We start from the raw sequence: 22,393 nt of genomic DNA, 5'->3' as shown, positions 1-22,393 counted from the left end.
TTGCCAACTTGCTATGGCCACCCTATTTGCAGAGAAATAATGACTTTCGTCATTCTGGTTGCTTCTGATGTGAACACACGGTTAGGTGATTAGTTACTTAAAACAATCTTCAGTTTTGCGGATGACAAGAAATAATGACATCATTAGGAAATAAAAACCGAGAGTAGAGACTGTATTGCACACTTTCCATGTGGAATTATTCATGGTCTACAGGCAAACCATGAGGAGGCTGACACACGCATCATCCTACATATGCTGGAAGTAATTAATGCTGGGTACGAGAACATCATTGTGAAGTGCCGTGATACAGATCTCCTCCTTCTGCCTCTTCACTTCACTAGGGACCAAGTCTGCAAGGTGTGGAAGATGAGTGGGACTTCCAAGGAATATGAGTGCTACCCAGTCCACCTTATCAATGAGAACTACCTGGGGTAGTTGTGGATAATGTACTCGGCTTCCATGCCCTAACTGGTTGCGATACTGTCTCCTCATTTGCTGGACATGGGAAGAAGTCATGTTGGACTGTGTATTTGCAACACCCAGAACTGTTACATAGGGTTGGTTGGGATGGGCCTCAAGGTGACGTTGAGGAGTTTTTGTGCCATCTGTACAAAGCACCATGCACATCTTTGGGTATTGACAGGGCTAGACATGACTTGTTTCAGAAAGGCAAAAAGGCAATGGAAATGTTACCTCCAACAAGTGATGCATTGTCATTGCATCTTGCATGTGCAAATCACCAGGCAAAGGTATGGCTGCAATCTGACAAGGTAGATGTTATGGCCTGGTCAGATTACACGATATCAGCCCGATTCTGGCCATTTGTCGTGACCGACAAGTTTACAGCGTCGTATCCGATTTCAAATGAACGGGCACGACATCAAACGCGGAGGGAATCTTATAATATGACATGCTTCACGACTTGCGATTTGTCGTTCACAACGTTCTAAAACAGCCCGACCAAAAGACTGGCTTGTCAGAAATTTGACGGGAGTCGTAATGACGCGACCGATGCTTTCGGTGTATGTGGCCACTCTCCCGACCAAGACGCGGAGAGGTTTTCATGGTTCTAAAATCGTAAAGTGTGACATGGTGAGCGACAAAAACATTGTAGCCTATAGTCTGACCCTGCCATTAGTGAAATCCCTGAGGAGACAGGTGGTTGGAAGGTTGTAGACCAACACTTGGTGGTTGTGTGACTCAGGAACCTCCTGTTCCAAGTAGTTGCTTGGAGCTGATAACTTGTGGTTGTAGAACCAAGTGCCGTACACATGCCTGCACTTGCCTTAAGAATGGACAGCCTTGCACACCTGCATGCGGTTGTGATGCTGATGGATGTCTCAACAATGTAGGGATGGAACATGATCAGGACGAGACAGCCTTTTTGTAATACAGCAACAAAAATTGCACATTGCAAAACATTGCATATATTACAAAAACATTCAGACAGTCTGAATTGACATTTGAATTGACATTTTGCCTTGAAATAAAGAAGCATTATTGTTATTCATTAGCAATATATTCTCTAGAGAACGTTTTGTGTTATTCATAGCATAAAGGAGTAATGGCCATATCAAGTCTATATATCCAAATTATTTATCAATAAAAATAAATATTTATCAAAAAAATCTTTCAAACTTTTCTAAAAAGAATGCCATGAAACTAAAGCCCCCAAAAAGACTAACCATAAAATATATTGTTTTTGACCTTTTGACCTTCAAATTTGACCTTGAAATATAAATATGATTTTGGCAACCACTGGACTCTGGAACCTCAGACCCTACTAATAACTTCTAGCATGGTTGCCAACTTTTTAAAAAGGATGTCAAGAAAATGGAGCCCCCCAAAAAAGACGAATCATGAAATCTATTGTTTTCGACCTTTTGACCTTCAAATTTGACCTTAAATTATAAAAATGATTTTGGCAACCACTGGATTCTGGAACCTCAGGCCCTATTAATAACTTCTAGCATGGTTGCCAACTTTTAAAAAGAATGTCATGAAAATAGAGCCCCCCAAAAAGATGAACCATGAAATCTATTGTTTTCGACCTTTTGACCTTCAAATTTGACCTGAAATTATAAAAATGATGTTGGCAACCACTGGATTCTGGAACCTCAGACCCTACTAATAGCTTCTAGCATGGTTGCCAACTTTGAAAAAGGATGTCATGAAAATAGAGCCCCCCCAAAAGACAAACCATTAAAATCTATTGTTTCCAACTTTTTGACCTTCAAATTTGACCTTAAATTATAAATATGATTTTGGCAACCACTGGATTCTGGAACCTCAGACCCTACTAATAACTTCTAGCATGGTTGCCAACTTTTTACAAAAAATGCCATCAAAAGTTTTTTTTAGGGTCTTGGCCTGCCGACTATTAATGAAACTGGAGTGCAGGAACCTTCCCTTATTTGGGGTTCAGTATATTCATTTCAGTAAATACATATATTGTATTCCATCCTAGAATATAATTCTCTGTTTCTCCAAAAGCAGTCTTTTCTTTCTTCTTTCTTTTTTTCATCCTCTCTTTTGAAATTGCCTACCTTTTGTCCTGTGGGTATTTTTCTACCCACGTATGGAAATTAGTTGCAATTATGTAGGTTTTGCAAAACACGTAATGTAACGGGCCTGTGGACATGCAGCATTGAATTAAATTCAGAGAGTCAGTTAAAGCAGTGGGCAGCGGCGGATCGGTCAGTCAGGAATAGAGCTGGACAGCCCTTTAGTGGTTCATTGGTCGGCGTGTTTGTGTTGTTGCCTGGCGTGGCGGGTCATCTCTGACCTTCCGCCGCTGTTCTCCTCGGCGTTATGGGTGGCCGGCCAGCCGACAGCACAGTGGCTGCGGTTTATGTCACCGTGACACTAAAGGTTCCTGTCATTTTTTCTTCCCGCCCCACACTTACACACATAATAATAGACACACACACACACACACACACACACACACACACACACACACACACACACACACACACACACACACACACACACACACAAATATGGGTTTCCTCTCTGGTGCAGTGGACTGTGGATGCCATTATTTCCGGAATGACAGTAGCACTGAACTGTTTGTGTGTGTGTGTGTGTGTGTGTGTGTGTGTGTGTGTGTGTGTATTATTATGTGTGTAAGTGTGGAGCGGGAAGTGTGTGTGTTTGTGTGTTGTTTGCAAGATTCTGGCAGCGGCTTTCATGGGTGTCCTACAAATCAGAGTGCTGGTGAGCAATATGTGTGTGTGTTGGTGTTAAGTTAGTTGTGAGGAATGCTAGCTGCCTTTGTACTGTCTCTTACTTCGTGACAGAGTTAGAAAGGAAGGAGGGAGAAGGTTAGGTTGTTTATCTCGAATTGTGTTGGTGTCTTAAATGAAACTTGTCCTCTGTGGGTGTGTGTTTATGTGTGTGTATTTGGTATTTGTGTGTGTGTGTGTGTGTTTGTTTGTGCACGTATGTGTGTGTATGTGTGTGTGTAGGTGGGGGGGGGGAGAGAGAGAGATGAACTGTCAAGTCTGTTGGAGCAGAGACTGATAATATTTATTCACTTGTTGATAATATTTATTCACTTGTAGACTACTTACCTTATTCTCACATTACTTCTCTGTGGTTATTCTCCCATTTGTATCACACATATTCTACCCAGCTACTGTATGTTTATACACTTTGAACACACCATTTCTCACTGGATGTAGATGTTTCAAATGGATTATATAATGCATCCATGATAGCTGTGGCAAGTTTTTGCTGTTGGGTACTCTTTTTCTTTCCGAAGTCTTAACAGCTATGTTGTACATTGGCAGCAACCTTTGATATCATCAGGAAATTATGTTGACCTGTGCATTTTTCGAGGAAAGTACAGTGTTTAGGATGTGTGTCGTCCCCCGAGGTGTTGGGCCAAAGCCGTGTTATTGTTCCTGCTGATGAGGCGGACGCCATTGATTAGCTCAGGGACCCTGAGTCAGCTGTTTATTCCTCTCGGATGCAAACACGTAGCCCTCAGTTTAGTCCGCAAGATACCCAGGCATGTGCTGTCAGATAAAGAGACTTATCTCTCTGCCTATGTGTCTATTTCTCTCTCTCTCTCTCTCTGTGTGGTTATAATCTTTACATCTCTCGCTCTCTCTCTCTCTCTCTCTCTCTGTGTATGCCTGGTCACTGTCTGCCTGCGTATCTCTATCTTTCTATCTATCTCTCTGTCTCACTGTCTGTCTGGCTGTCAGTCTGTCTGCCTGCCTGTCTGTGTCTGTGTCTGTCTGATGATTTGCCGTACTGTCTGTCTGCCTAACTGTCTCTATCTCTGTCTGACGATTTGCCTGACTGTCTGTCTGCCTATCTGTCTCTCTTTCTGTCTCTATGTCTACCTGTCTGTCTCTCTCTGTCTGACTATCTATCTATCGGTCTACCTCTGTATCTCTGTGTCTTATATTTGCTTGTGTCACTTTTTCCAAGCTTGCCCACCTACACAATTCATGGCCCGCCTCTACACGATTCATAACCTACCTACACGACTCATGATTCAATACTGTGTTACGATATCAATGTGGTTGATTGAGATTTGGCTTAGTGAGACAGAAGAGATCCCAATCCCAAAGCACTCAATTCATTAAGCAATCAGGGACAAAAAAAACATCCCATAGATAATATTAAAGTGAAAACAAACAAACAAATAAACAAACAAACAGACCATACATGATCCAGCAAATAAATGAACAATGAGAACAAACTTTGGTCATAGAGGGATGCTCCTCTTAATCAGCAGCTGTTTGTTATTCTCTCTCTGGCCTGCTGCCTGCTGTGTCCTTTGCTTGATGAGGTTCACAGCTGATGATGGCTGTAGAGGACACATGTGCGTGCCATCCTATTTGGCTGTCTGTTCTTCGTCTGCCGCTCAGCTGATGAGGACAGGTAGCATTTTGAAACACTTGAGAAAATTGTGCATTTGGAGAGAAATCAGGAGAAGGCTGGCATAAGAAGCGTAAGAATGATGCGAACATTGGATTTGTGTTCCCTCTGCTGGTTGTAGTTGTTCAGCCTGAAAATCGAAGGAACCAGTGAAGTAGAGATGAAGAAATGTACACTTTATCTTGTGACCTTGAAGGCGCGCTTATCTTACGGAAACTAGACTGTTGCATTGAATTGGAATCAAACCAATAATAATTTGAACACAACGGATTATGTACTTTTGTAGATACAAATCCAGCTTCTCTATAGTTGTTTACATGAATCTACTCCTTTGTCTTGGTTTGAATCCCAGCCCTAAGCGCTGTAGAAAGTTCCGCACAGCACAAGCACCATCAGAGCGACGAGTGGCCAATCCCCCCCCCCCCCCCCCCCCCCCCCCCTTCTGGGGGACAGCAGAGCAGATGAGTGACTAGCGTTACTGGCGGCACATCAGCTGTTGGGCAGCAGTGGCTGCTGCGCTCAGATTTTGGAGTCGCAGACAGTTGACTCAGCTGTCCCTCCACTCGGCGAGGCGGACCGGAGCGGGAGTGGGCTGGTTGACCACCTGGCTCCAGGACGGCCGGCTACGGCAGACCTCCACGGGGCCCGGAGATGAAAGGAGATGAGTTCTCCTCTGTATGTTTTCTGTCAACGTCGCACCAGTTTTGCGAAGAACATCATGTGCACACACACACACACACACACGCACACGCACTCACACACACACACACACACACACACACACACACACACACACACACACACACACACACACACACACACACACACACACTGTGGCACTTTGGTGTGTGGGGCAGCTGGCATATCTCTGATACAACATGGCCCCTTAGGATGGACGTCTGTTCCCCTTCTTTCTCCTTATCTTTACCTCTCTTTTCAGTAGCAGGAGTGTTTGCTTTGTAGGAGTGTTTTGTTTGTTGTGTCTTTGTGTTTGTTTGTTTGTTTTCTTTCCTGTTCATTAGGAAAGCCACATTATCCACATGGAGATACTGTTTGCAATCTCATGGAGTGTGTGTGTGTGTGTGTGTGTGTGTGTGTGTGTGTGTGTGTGTGTGTGTGTGTGTCAGGTAACAAAGCTGGGTATTTACGCAGCCTGAGAACACTGCGGCAATAGTGTGCGGATATTGCCAGATCGCAAATGGGTTTAGTAACCAGTGACGACAAAGAGGATGCACAGCATAATACAATTGGGTTTATCCAGTTTATCCAAATTGATCTGCTATTGTGAGGCTCTCAGGCTTTGGATGCGCTGTTGTGGTTATCCATGTTGTGGTTTGGTATTGGATCAAAAGGTCACCTTGGGGTTATCAACCATGTTTGTTTAGCGTTGAACCTAGAGATCATGTAGTGGTTATCGTCCATGTGTTGAATCTAGAGATCATGTAGTGGTTATCATCCATGTGTTGAATCTAGAGATCATGTAGTGATTATCATCCATGTTTGGTGTTGAATTTAGAGATCATGTAGCCTAGTGGTTATCATCCATGTTTGGTGTTGAATCTTGATATATTCCCATTACATGTAAAGCTGCAATTTTCCATCAACCTCAGAGGGAAGTTTAGCTCAAGGTGAATCAATATGTATTAGTCACTACTGTTATGGCCATGGACTTGTCATTGACATTGAATGTATATTGAGTGTTCGTGGAGAATATATGCAATTCAACTAAATCCTCAACATGTATGGATAATCATTATGGAAACTATGCTGCTGTTTTGACCACTCTATTTTACATTCTGTTTCCCCTGGTCAATACCCCATTGACAAAAGGACTGTATTCTGTTTAATGTTGGTCTATCATACAGACTGCATTGACGTGTCTATTGCTGTTCATGTTTGCTGATCGTGGGCTGCTGTGTTGTGTTGTGTTGTGTTGCAGGGCTGGACGACTGTCTGCAGCAGTACATTAAGAACTTTGAGCGGGAGAAGGTGGGTGGAGACCAGCTGCTCAGGATCACCCATCAGGAGCTGGAGGACCTGGGGGTGTCCCGCATCGGCCACCAGGAGCTCATCCTAGAGGCCGTGGACCTGCTCTGTGCTCTGGTGAGGAGATATCTACACACACACACGCACACACACACACACACACACACACACACTCACAGGAGTGTGTGAGGGACACTCATACACACACATACATACATACACACACACTGTCTGGTGAGAGGGACACTCACACACACACACACACACACGCACACACACACACACACACACACACACACACACACACACACACACACACACACACACACACACACACACACACACACACACATACACACACACAGACACACACTTACACACTTACACACAGTTTTGATGCAGTGAGTCTGCAGATGTCAATGTAAATGGGGTTTAGTCAGGCTGTAAGGCACTTACTGCGGATGAGTGAACAGAAAGCTGATATGAATATATTATATGAAAGCTGTGAAAAGGCAAATACAACGATAATAGCAATGACAACAAGTTCAATAATATGAAATCAATAAAAAAAACAGTCAATTCAAAAGACAAACAATGAAGACTAACTGTCTAGCTGGTGCCTGAGGCTTTTTATTACTAGACAGAGGCCCTTCCTATGCTTTCTTATTCTTGTTACCTCTACCTACAGTATCTCACAATCACACTGACAAGTTATTAGAAGTGCTTTGTTCAACCAGCTTGTATACTAAATTAACTGATCACTGAGGACGTTGGCCCTAGCAGGTCATTTGCTTGCCTATGAGTCCTGCATTCCTGAAGTTGCATTATTCACAAAAGTTACCGTCTTCAGCAATGCACATCAGACCGCCAAGCACTGTAGTCATTCCGCCATTACAAACTGAGTTATTTGGAGCCTCCTGGGGTGTGCAAGCCTACAGAGCCTGGCAATATCACTGAGCTGCACCGCATGCTGCCGGCCTGAACCTATTTCTATTTAAACAGTTGGCACGAAATGACAAGCAATAACCAAACACCCAGATCTACAACACCGTTATTTGGAATGAAAACAGCTGGAGCACAAAATGTCTAAGTCTGCCGTCTCATCAGAACTTTTTGTCTCGTCTGTTGGCCAACCGAATGTGGAAAAGTTCTTGCGAATGCAGGAGGTGGATATGAGGGAGAAAAAACAAAGTCCTTTTAGGCAAGTCCCCCACTCAGCGGCCATCTTGCAGCATACTTTGGGCAGTTATTATCAGGCAGCTATTTTCCTATTCATGTGTACAGTATAGGGAGGCATACAGGAAGGAACGGGATGTGTGTAGAGACTACTGCCATATTGGCGTTAAGAGCTAACCCTATGCATTTCTATGGAAGATTCATTGAGTGTTGTGTCTCTCTACTATTAGAAAGTCTCTACCCACCCAAAGCACAGCCAGCACCTTCACACACTGCCCAGGTATAACGGACTGCTTGCTATTCTGTCACCATGGCCCAACCTCAGGGCTTTCCTCTGGTGCATTGTGCTGAAATAAACCTGGGCACATGAACCACAGTGGCACTGATGGCCAAAGATCTTAGAGCGACTAGAGATCTATCATCTATCTTGCACATATAGTGCTCTAGAATATTTGAGCGACTAGAGATCTATCATCTATCTTGCACATAGTGCTCTAGAATCTTTGCTGGCCACATTAAGATTCAATTCATTTCGTCCCCTCTCACCACCCAATTTGCTGGAGTTCTCCTGCGACTGATAACAGGAAGTGTGTGCGCGTTGGAGTTCTCCTGTGACTGATCACAGGAAGTGTGTGTGCACTGTGCAGCCAGCCACAGGTGCTGGTCTGGTCTGGAAGATTGAGTTTCTGGGCCAGAGAGAGCTGTGGTGCAGGAAACAGAGAGCTGGAAGGAATCAATTTCTCTATTGAACCGTAGACATGATATGAGCAGCAGAGAGGAGACATATCTGCTCAGATGTATAAAAAGCATAAGCTGTGACCCTTGCCTGCCCCTCCCCTTCAGCTGATAGACACTAAAGCCGGTGTAGCAAAGCCTCTTATGTAATAGAGCAAAGTCTCTCTCTCTCTTTTTTGTGTCTTTCTCCCTCCATCTCTCTCTCTCTCTCTCTCTCTCTCTCTCACACACCATCTCTCTCAGTCTCCCTTTTCTTGCTCTCGCTCTCTCACTCCCCCCTACATGTAGTAAAAATATAACATAATGACTTATCTTTTCACACTCTGTGTGTAGGGGAGGAGGTCCATATAGCTTAGCTATAGTCTGTGATACATGTAGGACTTCCTACTACGTTATACCCTCTCAGTACACACATTACACTCAGTGTGTGTGTTTGTGTGTGTCTGTGTGTGTGTGGGTGTGGGGGTGTGTGTGTGTGTGTGGGGGTGGGTGCATGTGTGTGTATGTGGGGGGGTGTTTGTGTGTGCGTTCAACACAACACTTACTTTTATACTGTGCATGACTATGACTGAGTGATTCTTTTGATTCGCCGTCATATGAACAAGAGTAGATTATTTTTCCCCTTAAGATCTAGAGATTTATTACTCCAAATCCGCAGGTATTCAGCATGACTGTATCGGTTACGGCGTAGCGTCTTTATTTAGCTCACGGTGTGGGCTGTGCTTCTGGTGATTTTCTTGGCATGTTCGGTCACATCCAGTGTGATATCCGTGTCTATCCGATGATAGAATGTTCCGGTGGCTGTTCTCGTGACGTCTGTTTGATGTCTTGGATTTGATGTCTGATATGTTTTCTGTCCTGTCATGTCGTTGACTGTGCTGCCTGCTGTGAGATAGAGACAAGAATTGTCTTCAGTTTCCAAAATGGCCTGTACACCATAAAAAAAAAACATGTTCTTGGGGTGCATTGAGCCATGCTGGCTTTAAAGAACCCTTAGGGGTTCCTTTGATGGACCCTTCAAAATGGTTTAAAGAACCATTTAGGGGTAGCAAATATGAAGCATGCAATAGAACCATTTTTGTTTCTATATAGCACCTTCTTTTCTAAGACTGTATACCTGGTCGGTGGTATCACAGGCTGGTTATATCTTTCCTGGCATGTCTTTAAAGCAACACTACAGCACTTTTCCTCTGTCATACACACGCGATACAAAAAACTCTTTAGTGTTGCTTTAATGTCCAGTGATGTTTGGTGCTCTCTGTTAGCTATGTGATGTGATGTGATGTACTGTAGGTCCACTGCGCTGATAGCGGGTTGTCGCGGAGACCACTGACATTTAAGAGCCGTGTGTTTATCAGAGACGGAGACCAGTGCTTCAGGGCTGCATCACTGACCTCTCAATCACAGCTAGCTCAGTGGACCTGAACTAGACAGGAGAAGTGTGTGTGTGTGTGTGTGTGTGTGTGTGTGTGTGTGTGTGTGTGTGTGTGTTGGTTGGAGGGAGGGGGGCTATGTAAGAAAGATTTAGGTAAGTGTATACAATAGTGTATGTTGAGTTGTGTGCATCTAAATGTGCATATTCCTGTGTGTGTGTGTGTGTGTGTGTGTGTGTGTGTGTGTGTGTGTGTGTGTGTGTGTGTGTGTGTCTGCCAGAGAGATAGTGTGTGTGTTTGACGGTGTGTGTGTGTGTGTGTGTGTGTGTGTGTGTGTGTGTGTGTGTGCGTATTGTGCTTATTCATCTGAGTGACAGTGGCTGGAGGAACACTTTTGTGATGACGTCTCAGTCTGCAGCACACTGCGCCTTGGTGAAGAAATGACAGACCTAATTCTCCCTCTGCTCAATTGCTCAAGTGGCTGAGTGACTCAGGCTGCTCTCCTTTCTCACACACATGCACACACTCTCTCTCTCTCTCTCTCTCTCTCTCTCTCTCTCTCACACACACACACACACAAACACACACATACCCCGGTATATGGTATAGCAGATACAAATGGTGAAATAAATCCTACCTTGGTGTGTGTGTGTGTGTGTGTGTGTGTGTGTGTGTGTGTGTGTGTGTGTGTGTGTGTGTCCAACATCCTGAACACACAGCATGGCTGTGTACTGCAGGGCATCTCTATTCATTAAAAGGCTTTATGTGGCGGGCTGGTCTTGTGGAGCCCCTGGCAGCCTGATGTGACTTGGCAGACACAGAGGAGTGGGCATTATCCTGTCTCCAGCGGCAACCACAGGGGTGGGGGGTGCCCGCTGCCCGCTGCAGGTAGTGATGTCAGTGTGACCTTTCCCCTTCATCCTTTCTTCCTCTTTTCATGCTCTCCCTCTCTCTGTCAGCCTCTTGTCTGTTTCTTGCTCTTTCTTTCGGGCGGTGAGTTGTCTTTTGTTTATGCTGCGTGGCTCAGGATGACATAGGGGTTTGAGAGAGAGAAAGAGATAGAGAGATGGAGAGAGAGATGGACATGGAGATAGAGAGGGAGGGATGGAGAGGGAAAGGAGGAACAAGAGGATAAGGGACAGATGGAGAGGGAGACATGAGAAGGATGGAGAGAGGATGAGGGAGAGATGGAGAGGAAGAAGGTGAGAGTGATGAAGGGGGAGATGGAGATAGAGAGAGACACAGAGAGAAGGGGAGAGGGTGAGGGAGAGATGGAGAGAGAGAGAGAGGGAGAGGGAGAGATGGAGAAGGAGAGAGAGCAAGAGAGAGGTTGAGGGAGAGACGGAGAGATGGAGAGGGTGAGGGTGAGGGAGAGGTAGAGATGGAGAGGGAGGGGGAGAGATGGAGAGGGCAAGGGTGAGGGAGAGAGAGAGAGAGAGAGAGAGAGAGAGATGGAGAGGGAGGGAGAGAGATGGAGAGGGAGGGGGAGACGCAGGGGACTTTGGAGAGGGGCATTCTCCTCCAGTGATCCGTTTGGGTGTCAACAGTTGGCAGCACTCCAGGGGCAGCCTCAAACTCACACAGCAGGGCCAACGTGTGTGTGTGGGGGTATCCAGATGTGTGTGTGTGTGTGTGGGGGGGGTTTGAATGTGTGTGTGTGATGGTGTTACTAATGTAATTACGTGTGTGTGTGTATGTGTGTGTGTGTGTGTGCGCGCACACACGTGTTTGTGTGTGTGTGTGTGTGTGTGTGTGTGTGTGTGTGTGTGTGTGTGTGTGTGTGTGTGCTCGCTCGCATGTGAGTGTGTGAGTAACAATTTGGTATGCTTCCATGATGCAATAAAGTGGTGACATAGCTAATGAATTAGTCAGTGTGTATGTGTGTGTTTGTGTGTGCGCACCCTTTGCAATGTGTACGTGATGTGATAATGTGAAGACATGCAATGAACACAGCTGTGTATGTGTTTTGTGTGTGGGTGTGTGTCTGTTCACGTAATTAAGGGTGTGTGTGTGTGTGTGTGTGTGTGGGTGTGTGTGTGTGTGTGTGTGTGTGTGTGGGTGTGTGTGTGTGTGTGTGAGATGCTGTAATTAGACAGTGTGTCTAATGGGTATGTGTGTGGGGGTGGGCCACGGGGAAAGTGTGTTTGATAATGTGATGATGATGACTAATTAACAGTGAGATTTATGTTGTGGACATGTAGAGAAATGTGTGTGTTTGTGTGTGTGTGTGTGTGTGTGTGTGTGTGTGTGTGTGTGTGTGTGTCTGTGTGTGTGTGTGTGTGTGTGTGTGTGTGTGTGTGTGTGTGTGTGTGTGTGTGTGCGCGTGTGTGCGTGTGTGCAAGTGTGTGCCTTCATCAGATATAATTGATTTGAGAGCGAATCACCTGCATCCAAAAATAATATAGAAAGAAACTTGTCTGTAGTGTATATGTAGTGTCGGCTACACAGCAACGAGCTTCTACAGCAGGAGCAGGAAATAGAAGTTTTGGAAAAAAGGGAACAAAAAAACAGACGAGTGATTTGAAGTTTGCCATAGTTCTGATATCCACTCGAGGATAGGACACTTTTTGCATGGCAATTTTGCGAGCCCTGGAGCCTGTAATATCTGAGGTGAGATACAAATAAAATGTCTAATTACCAGCCCTGTCCTCGGCGTCATACACACACACACACACACACACACACACACACACACACACACATACACACCCTTGTCCTCAGCGTCCTAGTTTTCAGCTCATGAATGCCTTTTTATGGTCCTCCTCTGTCCTCTCTCTGCCAGTGAATCATCATGATCGGCAGGAGATGAGATATTGAGACTGCTGAGATGCTGGTTATTCATTATCGCCATCGCAAATAGGATAGTCTGATTTTCAACCGCTGTAATATCTGTGTCATTTTTTTTTTAAATCTACAGTTAATATTCTTTTAAAGCAACACCACTGAACGCAGTGATTGTTGTGTTGAAAATGTTTAGAGTGTTGGATTAATGAAGGTTATACAGTTTTGTTTGTGTGATTGCCAGTTGTTTAGGCTTTTGCATGAGGGATGAATTTTTTTACTAATGTGATTCATTCTCTGTGCTCATACTCTGGGACTGTATGTGCACGCACACCACATGGCTACAGTTGTATTCTCCTGCTAAACTAGACTATCCAACACACAGGCTAACACAATGTGTCATTCAGGAAGCTATCTAGTAGTGTAGTTGATGGTGTCTGTAAGGAAAGTTTGTTGAGCTTTGGCTTGCGTATCGCATTCTAGCTTTTGGACACAAAACTTTTTCCTTGGCCAGTTTTTCTTGTCCTGCCACTTGAGGCGAAAAGCAAGTAATCGATAGAAATCAAATTCAGGGCACATAAATAAAGTAGCCTGGTTAGGGTATAAATGAATGGTAATTTCCATTGATTTACCTGTAATTAATTGTGGCTAGTCTCTTGTTTTTCCCATTTGTGTCATTGGCACTGTGACACCGGTGACTGCAGGCTGCGATTAGTGTGAGGCAGGCGTCTGGAGAGGCTGAGAGGAAGGGGCAGGGGAGAGGAGAGGCGAGGGGACGCAGGGGGTGGTGGGGAGGGGTGGTAGGGTGAGACAGGGCTCGGCCATCACACCTCACTGAGATTAATCAGCCACTGAGCAGACACGAGGTCCTGCTCTGCAGCCAGCGGCCATTCATCTCTCTGACACACACACACATACACACACACTCACACGCACAAACACAAACACTGACTCTAACACACACACACACACGCACACACAGCAACATACACACAGCCAAGTGTGGCACTTTGATTGAGATTAATATAACATTGCTCAGAACATTCTTCTGTTTTGAGTCGTTCTCCAGTTGTTTATGTTCCATGTTCTGTTGTTCTTTCCTCATATGTTTTCTATCAGAACTATGGCCTGGAGACGGAGAACCTTAAAACCCTCTCGCACAAGCTCAACGCCTCGGCCAAGAACCTGCAGAACTTCATCACGGGTCGCCGGCGCAGCGGTCACTATGACGGCCGCACCACCCGCAAGCTCCCCAACGACTTTCTAACCTCTGTGGTGGACCTCATCGCTGCTGCCAAGAGCCTGCTGGCCTGGCTTGATAGGTGAGCCCTGCAAAGAGCTGCAGGAGACAACACAAACACACACACACACACACACACACACACACACACACACAAGCACACGCTCACACACACACGCACACACACACGCACACACACACACACACATGCACACACACACGCTCACATGCTCACACACACACACACGCCTTTGCATACGCATATGCATGCACACAAACACACACACAAACATACACTCACATGTGCATACAATATAGCAGCTGTATGAAACATAAGCTGGTTTTAAATCTGTGGCATGTAATATGAATTCCATCAGGTAAACTGATCCACCAATGACTCCTCCTCTCTGTAAAGCGTGACTAGCTAAAGCTAAGGCACGATCTGAACACGGGCTTCCTGTGTGAAATATGACTAGGGCTGTGTCTGAATCATAAGTACACACGCTGGGCAGCGTGCATTTTCCGGAAGTTACGTCAGTATAGACTGTCCGAAAGTCAAGCGTTCTCACTAGATGGGTGCTTTGTTTGGCGTGATTTCCAAGCGTGCATCGATGCATCTTTTTTGGCCTCAGATATCCCATAAACCATTGCACAGCGCAGGTCAAGCTCCGCACGTCATGCAAATCGTCAAGCGACACACCCCCCTCCCTGAGGTGCTGTCCAAATGTAGGGACGCATTCTGAGGAGCAAGCTAACTGAGACACTACTGGAAAGAGCGCTACTATCCAGCGTGCGCCCTTGACCTTTGGACACATTCTAGCTAAAGCTACAGTAAGGCACGATCTGAACACGCCTCCTGTGTGAAATGTGACTAGCTAAAGTTAAGGCACGATCTGAACACGCTTCCTGTGTGGAGCTAGCCTCGCGAGCCTTCCACGTACTTCCAGCCAAGGATTGCCTCCACTACGTGTCTGGCCGTGCTCCTCTGTGGAGCATTCTGCTCGGTAGAATTGTAACAGAACGCCCCCCCTCCAGAAAGCAGCCAATAAACGAAGAGACGGGTTGGTGGGGGCGAAAGGGGGAGGGCGCTCGTGACGATGACGTTAAACGCCTGCGCTACAGTGGGTACGGGTTGAGAATGCACCTTCTCCCGCGGGACTCCCGAAGAGATCCCGCAGGCCGTCAAGCCGATTTTTTTCGAGGCTAAGGCAATGTACCCAAACAACCACCAGGTGGCAGAAAGTTTCATCCCGCATTTCAAAATGATGAAGACCGCATATCCGTCAATAGTCGACTCCTTAATCTCATTTAATCATTACAATGAAGGTGATGACTGGCGAAATTATTCAAACGACGTTTCAATGAACCATTGTTGAAATGAATGAAAATGGTTATAGAAAATCGCCTACAGCCTAACGCCGACACAGCTGATTCTTTGATTGATTCTAAGCTGTTTTGATGTAGGGGATGGGTAAACTGGCGCGCTACAAACATGCTACCAATCAAATGTAATATTAGTAGGACTAGCCTACTTAGACACTTTAGTCATAGGCAACGTTGCCATATAATTTGGGCTAGAAGTGCTTGCTTGTGGTGGCGCTCCTGTCCGCTGCTTCTCCCGAATTGCGTGGCAAATTTGTCAGCAATCAGCTTAAATGTCAAATCATATTTATTTCTCTTTGTCGCCATGGTATTGGGGGAAACGCGGAGAAACGACATGGTCAGTCCTCGTATTTTTTCTTCGCGTTTCGTTATAAGAAATATATAAGTAATAGTTAGTCTTCTTCCGTATTGAACAGATACGGGACGCACGCTCTTTGTTCCGTATTTTAAGGAACTAGCCTACTCAATGCACACACACTACAATGAAAAACACACAAAGAAATCACTAAACATATAGCCTACAACCTAATGACACTTTAATGCAGCCTTTCTCAAACTATGGGCCGCGAAACGTGGAGACTGCTGCTGGTCCGCGAGACATGGAGTGAAATTAGGTCCGGTGATCTGATAATTTGCAACCGCGGACCGACAGAAAAAGAAATCAAACGTTGCTGCGGAAATGCTTGCTAATTTGATGTGTTTAAACATAGAGCCATACAATTAGGTGTGTCTGTTATTATGATAATTTTCGAGCATAACTGCTTGTCCATAGCTCAGTGACAGGTGTTAATAGCCTTGCCATAAGCACTGCTGCAGGTGCTTCTTTTATTATGCGGTTAGAGCATAAGCGCTTACTCATATAGACTATAACTCAGGGACAGGTGCAAAACCACCAACTGGGATGGATCGAAGGGCAAGCAAGCACTGCCACACAACGTGAAGGCCTTTGTGTCAACACTTAACAGAAAGTTTCCTACGATGGGGAGAAGTGGCCGCAAGGACTGCATCGATAAGATCAACGAATACAGTAATGTTTTACAACCCAGCTGGTATCCGCTGTTCATTCCGACATATCCCCACTCGGCGGTAGGCCTAGGCCTATTTAACTTTTTTTTTTCAAACAACGTGCCATTCCGACATGAGGTCATTAATAGGCTATTAATGTCATAACTATTAGGCTATCATTAGGCTTACTATGCATGGCTGTAGGCAGCTATGAGGCCACTGAGATCTGGACCTCATCGGTTTTGTGAAAGCCGATTGGAAATACATAAGTTTAGAGCGAACGTTTCAACTATGTTTGCCATGGTAGACAAAAACACTCAAATAAAACAATAGCCTAAAAAATAACTGCATGCGTAATGGACACGACTCTATATCCTAAATAATTTTTGAGGTTCGCCATTTGGTAATATGACCTATCCTTACTGACAATAATTTAGATTGAGCACAACTAAAGTTGCACGAAGGCAAAATACAGTCCTAAAAGCCTATTCTATATAGCCTGGCCAATATTGTAGATGTGCAAAAGCAGCATTTGCGTGCGTGCTTGCCGGTGAGGTGTAGCCTACAAAAATGAGCATAACATCTGATTATTAAAGTATGGCTATAGGATATAGGCTAGAGAAGAGTTGGTTTAAAATTCAAGTGTAGTAAAAAAAGTTTGTGCACATCCCCGGTCAAGGTGCAGAACAAGAGTAGGCTAAATCATAAAATAAAAAAAAATGGAAAAAGGTTCGCACACTTGAAATCCTTCTTTTTTGATTTGATTTTATTTTCGTGTGGTCTTCTTCAGATTAAAATTCAAGTACGTGCGCTATTTAACCCCTCGAGACCGACTGCAGTCTGCTGACACAGCCAGACGACTCTCCCAACCCATTCATTCGTTTTGGCCGATATAACCCATTCATTCGTTTTGTGCGTATATAGATTCCTGCATGCTGCATTACCGTGACCCTTAGCCTACCTTGTGGATGATTTTTTCTCATTGGAATACAGCAGGACAGAATGCCTTTTATCTAACAAACGCAAAAGCTGAGATTGTTGGAAGGACTAGGCTACTCAACAAACTTGTTTTTCGTTTCTGGGAGATCTCGTTATCGTTTTGGATTGTCGGATTTTTATACTTATTGTTTGGACTTATGGACAATGAACTTTGAGGGGTGGTTGTTAGTGCTTTACAAAGCTTTGTGTTAATAAGTGTCGGTCCTCCTCCTTCAGCTCACTGCGCGATGCAGTTGCGCATAGTGGCCACGAAGTCATTAACTGTTTACGACACAATACATGATTTGTGTTTTTCGTTTCTTAGATGTAATGCATGTTTGACATGTAAACAGGCCTTCAGTCCGTTAACTTAAGGCCCTCTTTTGCATGGGGTTGCTCGCATCCGCCCGTAACCTAGACTATTATGTGCGTAGTGGCTGCATACTCTTGATTATAATAAGAGGCAAATTGTTACAGGACAACTTAAACTGACTTCCCCAATGCTTCCCAGCAGCACATTACATTTTAATATAGGCTAATATAGGATGAACAAAGTCTATGCTATATTAAATCCAGTAGCCTAATAATTCTATGTGCCACGTCCGATTTCGCAAGTGATGTAGTAGGCTACGTTTAAACATCGACAAACGTCTGTGAGACTACCCATTTCATGAAGAGCAATTGTCTTGTGCGATCATTCCCCCTCCCCCACACTTGTCTAACCAGTTCACTAGACATTATAGCCTACCTATATGCGGCATTGAGGACGATTGCCTCCCTCCCCCCTCTCTCTCGACAGACACTTCCTGACACTAGGGCTCGGGATCATAACATCAAAACTTCGCGGGCACAGCCACATTGGCAGCTTCACTCCTTAGTTTACTATGGATTACTATGGATTTACTCTCGCCTTTAGTGTGTTCCTGTTACTTAGTTTTTGCCTTCTTGGTAGTATGTTGCTGTGTAGTGGGGTGTAACAGTGCAACCCACGATCGCAAGAGGAAAAGAATAAATCGCTACTATATTTCTGTTTCTTGTCTTGTGCATCTGAATGAATGGATATTACGTTCAGTGCGCTACCAAATGGCGATATTCCTGCAAGGCGTGTGCCCGAGCCCTATTATGTAAATGTAAAAATGTGTGTGTGTGTGTGTGTGTGTGTGTGTGTGTGTGTGTGTGTGTGTGTGTGTGTGTGTGCGCGCGCGCTGAACCACGAATTCACATATTAACTTTTCTTTTCAGCAGACATCGCAATCATAAAAAATCGCAAAACTTTTTAATAAAATAATGCCTCTTGTCTTAATGGGTTCCGGAGGTTCGTAGAGTAAGTTTTGAACCCCAGTCGCTGACGTATGATTAAGATGCCTCAAACAGTTACGCCACAGTTCGAGTGTCAATATCTTCGCACTTAGCCAAGAAATATAAAGGATTCAGTCAGTCGAGTTCATTTATTCGCGGCATGCACTTGAAACGCCGATCAAAAGTTCTGACATGTTAAACTGACGTTAGTCATTAATTCACCACATGATAAAATGCTGTTATATTGACGCACAGTAGCCCACGGTAGTCTATGTCTATCTCTGAATCAACATGAACATGCATAACGAGATCCATATAGTTGCTAGAAACTTGCGGAGCTAGGCCTACTAGTCGATGGTTACAATGAATCACCCTCACTGCCCTATCGCATATCTGACCATTTATTGTTACAATGTTACAAAATGCGCGATCTTCTCCATGCATGTAGCCGACGGTTATAAGTAAAGTGACATGATAGGCATGTAGGCCTATTAAAGATATTTCTGTTAAATACATTTTATTTTCAGTTGTCAAAAGTGGTGGGGACAAAATAAAGTGCTGGGTAAGCTACCCAGCGTCGCCGGTTAAAATGAACATGCCTCCGTTTTAAAATAGCCTATAGGCCTACACATTTCTAAGTATTCCTAGCATAAATGTAGCCTAAATGTCCATCTTGTCCATCTCTTTCGTCTTCGCCTTGACAATAATAGCCTATTCACGGAAATGCGGTCTTGTAACCGTAATGAATTAATGAATTAATCTAAGGTTGCCTATATCGAGTCTTTCAGGTTGAATTGAGGGCTTCTAAAACCATTTTCATTAATTTCAACAATGGTTTATTGAAACGTCGTTTGATTATAATTTCGCCAGTCATCACCTTCATTTTAATGATTAAATGAGACGGATTAAATGAGACGGATATGCGGAGCATTTCTCTCCCTCTCCATTGACCAAAACGTTGCTCTGGCATCTCTGCTGGACTGACTGAGTTATAGGCTACGTCGACTCGGTCGAGTGAGAGAGCCAGCTGTGAGGTACGCTGTAAAACATTCGAAAACTCTGAAACTGCAATCTGACGAGCGTGATGTCTCTTTTCTCCGCTTGTCACCAGCGCGGTGTCTTCGGGTTTTTCCGTGTTTTCCGGTATGAGCCGAACCTTCATTTTATTAAGGCGGTCTTATGTTGCCCCCTTGCGGTTGCAGTTTTAATTAAAGTCCCGATGCTTCGGGAGTCCCGATGTGCGGGAAAGAAAGGAGCATTCTCAACCCGTACCATCTGTATGTTGTTCTCAGCTGTCCAATCAATTCAAACCAGAACTGGGCGTTACTTCCCGCTTCCTGCAAGCGCTTCAGAGCAAAGAAATTCCAGACCATAATACGAAATGAAATGGTAGTATTATGGGATGGTCAGGACCAGGCTAGTGTGGAGCCTGACTAGCTAAAGCTAAGGCACGATCTGAACATGTTTCCTGTCACACCTAGCAGGCTGAGGTGGCGGGCAGTTGAAAGGAGGCATCTGTTTACACACGGCGGCACGGGAGATCCGTGGCCTCCCGTCTCGTCGTGGCTCTCGTCTTGTCGAGCCCATTTAGTCAGCCGCTTGGCCTCTTGATCCTGGGAATGAACCGTGTATCGGTTTCAGGTCCTTTTCTAATCATGCAGCCTCTCTCCCACTCTCTCTCTCTCTCACTCTCTCTCTCCCTCTCTCTCTCTCTCTCTCCCTCCCTCTCCCTCTCTCTCTCTGTTGGCTGGCTAGCTAATGAGTGTTCATTGATCAGAGAGAGCCGCTGCTGCTGCTGTGCCTATCGCTATAGCCACTGCCGGCCCCACCAGTTGACAATTCCTCATCAGGTGAGGGGCGTGATTGGGTGATTAATTGGGCGACTGGAGGCTGAGAGGGAGGGTTAATTAGGGTCAATTCCCACGCACTGATAGGGACAGTGGAAGACTCATCCGTCTCACTGCGCCCGAGCGGCAACAGAACTGGAGCAGCGCAGGATATCCCAAGCTACCGTGTGTGTGTGTGTGTGTGTGTGTGTGTGTGTGTGTGTGTGTGTGTGTGTGTGTGTGTGTGTGTGTGTGTGTGTGTGTGTGTGTGTGTCTGTGTGTGTGACTGTGTGTGTGTGTGTTTGTATGTATACAGTACGTGCGTGCGTGTGTACATTCGTGCATGTCTAGGGATTAGGGGGTCTTTAGTGTGTGTGAACACATGTTTGTGTCTGCATCTGTGTGTATTATGTACCCACATGTACATGTACTGTGTATGCTTTGCATGTGTATGTATGTGTATCTGTTTATGCAAATATATGCATATGTATGTGAATTATGCAGGTGTTGGAATTGTTTTCTCGGTGGTGTGTGCATGTGTGTATGTGTGTGTGTTTGTGTGTGTTTTCTCTGTAGTGCGTGTGTGTGTGTGTGTGTGAGTGTGTGTATATGAGCATGTGCGTGTTTGCAGAAGGCTTTCGAGGGTGTCGTGTGAGACAGAGAGACAAGGCGAGGCTGACTGACTACATAAGAGCCATCATGTTGATTTGCCATTTTACGCAACCGCGCTGAGTAATGTGCCACAAGGACCGGGGAGTCAGAACTTACATAAAGCGCGTGATTTCTCCCTTTCCACTCTCTCTCTCTCTCTCTCTCTCTATCTGCATATCTTTCTCTCTCTCTCTCTCTCTCTCTCTCTCTCTCTCTCTCTCTCTCTCTATCTCTGTCTCTATTCCCCTCTCTTTATCTCCTTCCCTCTTTTTTTCTCTCTTTCTCTCCTCTCTCTCTCTCTCTCCCTCCCTCTCTACTGGCAGCTTCTCTGTAGACTGCTGTGAGGGGAGAGTGGGACGTTGGCTTATTATTTCCATCACACTCCTCTCCTCTGTGGGTCATTATCTCAGATTGCCAACAAAATCAGGGCAGCCTTCGGCCCGGCCTCGGCGCAGATCCGGCACGCCGTCGCGCTCCTCATCTCCCTTTAGCGTTGTTCACTCCCAGCTCCTCAGTCTTTTCAGAATCTCTCCTCATCTCCATCAGCGTTTAGCTTCAGCGCTTCAGTCCTTCTGAGAGGCCCCCCCCCCCACCCACCCCCGTCCATTGACGTGCTGTAAAATGGAGGTGATTGATCAGTTGCAAAGGCAGCTTGACTGATTTGAGGTCTCGGTGGGAGGTGTCGGGACCCCCGCTGGTCAGCTAGTTTGGCCTTTTCATTCGGGTGCTTGAACATCTCTCTCCCTCTCACTCCAGGATCTCCAGCCGACCTCATCGTTCCGGTAATTTCAGCTCTGTATAACCGTCAGGATTCCGCTCGGGAGCACAGAAGCGGAGATTCTGACAGATAAAGAGTATGAAGAAAGAGAGGTGTGTGTCTGTGAGTTTGGGGGGTGGCAGGGGCGGTTGTGTTGTTGACAGTTAATCTCGGAGAAAGGCTAAATGGCTTCATCCTGCTGGATAGCGGGAGAGCGCCAACTCCTGAGTGTCTCCGGATGAGTCCGAGAGGGAGTTTGCTCACCGGAGCAGGGCTTTTAACGGCTCCGTAGCTGCGGCACATTCCT

At 45.3% G+C, this 22,393-nt stretch overlaps 1 protein-coding gene across 1 annotated transcript in view; it reads left to right on the top strand.

Moving 5' to 3' along the window:
- Positions 1 to 22,393, top strand: part of cnksr2a (connector enhancer of kinase suppressor of Ras 2a) — a 94,998-nt gene that overhangs the window by 13,950 nt on the left and 58,655 nt on the right. Inside the window, 2 exon segments of the mRNA XM_062521946.1 lie at positions 6,836 to 6,999; positions 14,067 to 14,269. Coding sequence (XP_062377930.1) covers positions 6,836 to 6,999; positions 14,067 to 14,269 — 367 coding nt within the window.

This window comes from Sardina pilchardus, chromosome 19 (genome assembly GCF_963854185.1).
Source record: "Sardina pilchardus chromosome 19, fSarPil1.1, whole genome shotgun sequence".
Taxonomy (NCBI): domain Eukaryota; kingdom Metazoa; phylum Chordata; class Actinopteri; order Clupeiformes; family Clupeidae; genus Sardina; species Sardina pilchardus.
The sequence above is the reverse complement of the archived record's forward strand: the minus strand, read 5'-3'. Positions and strand labels throughout refer to the sequence as shown.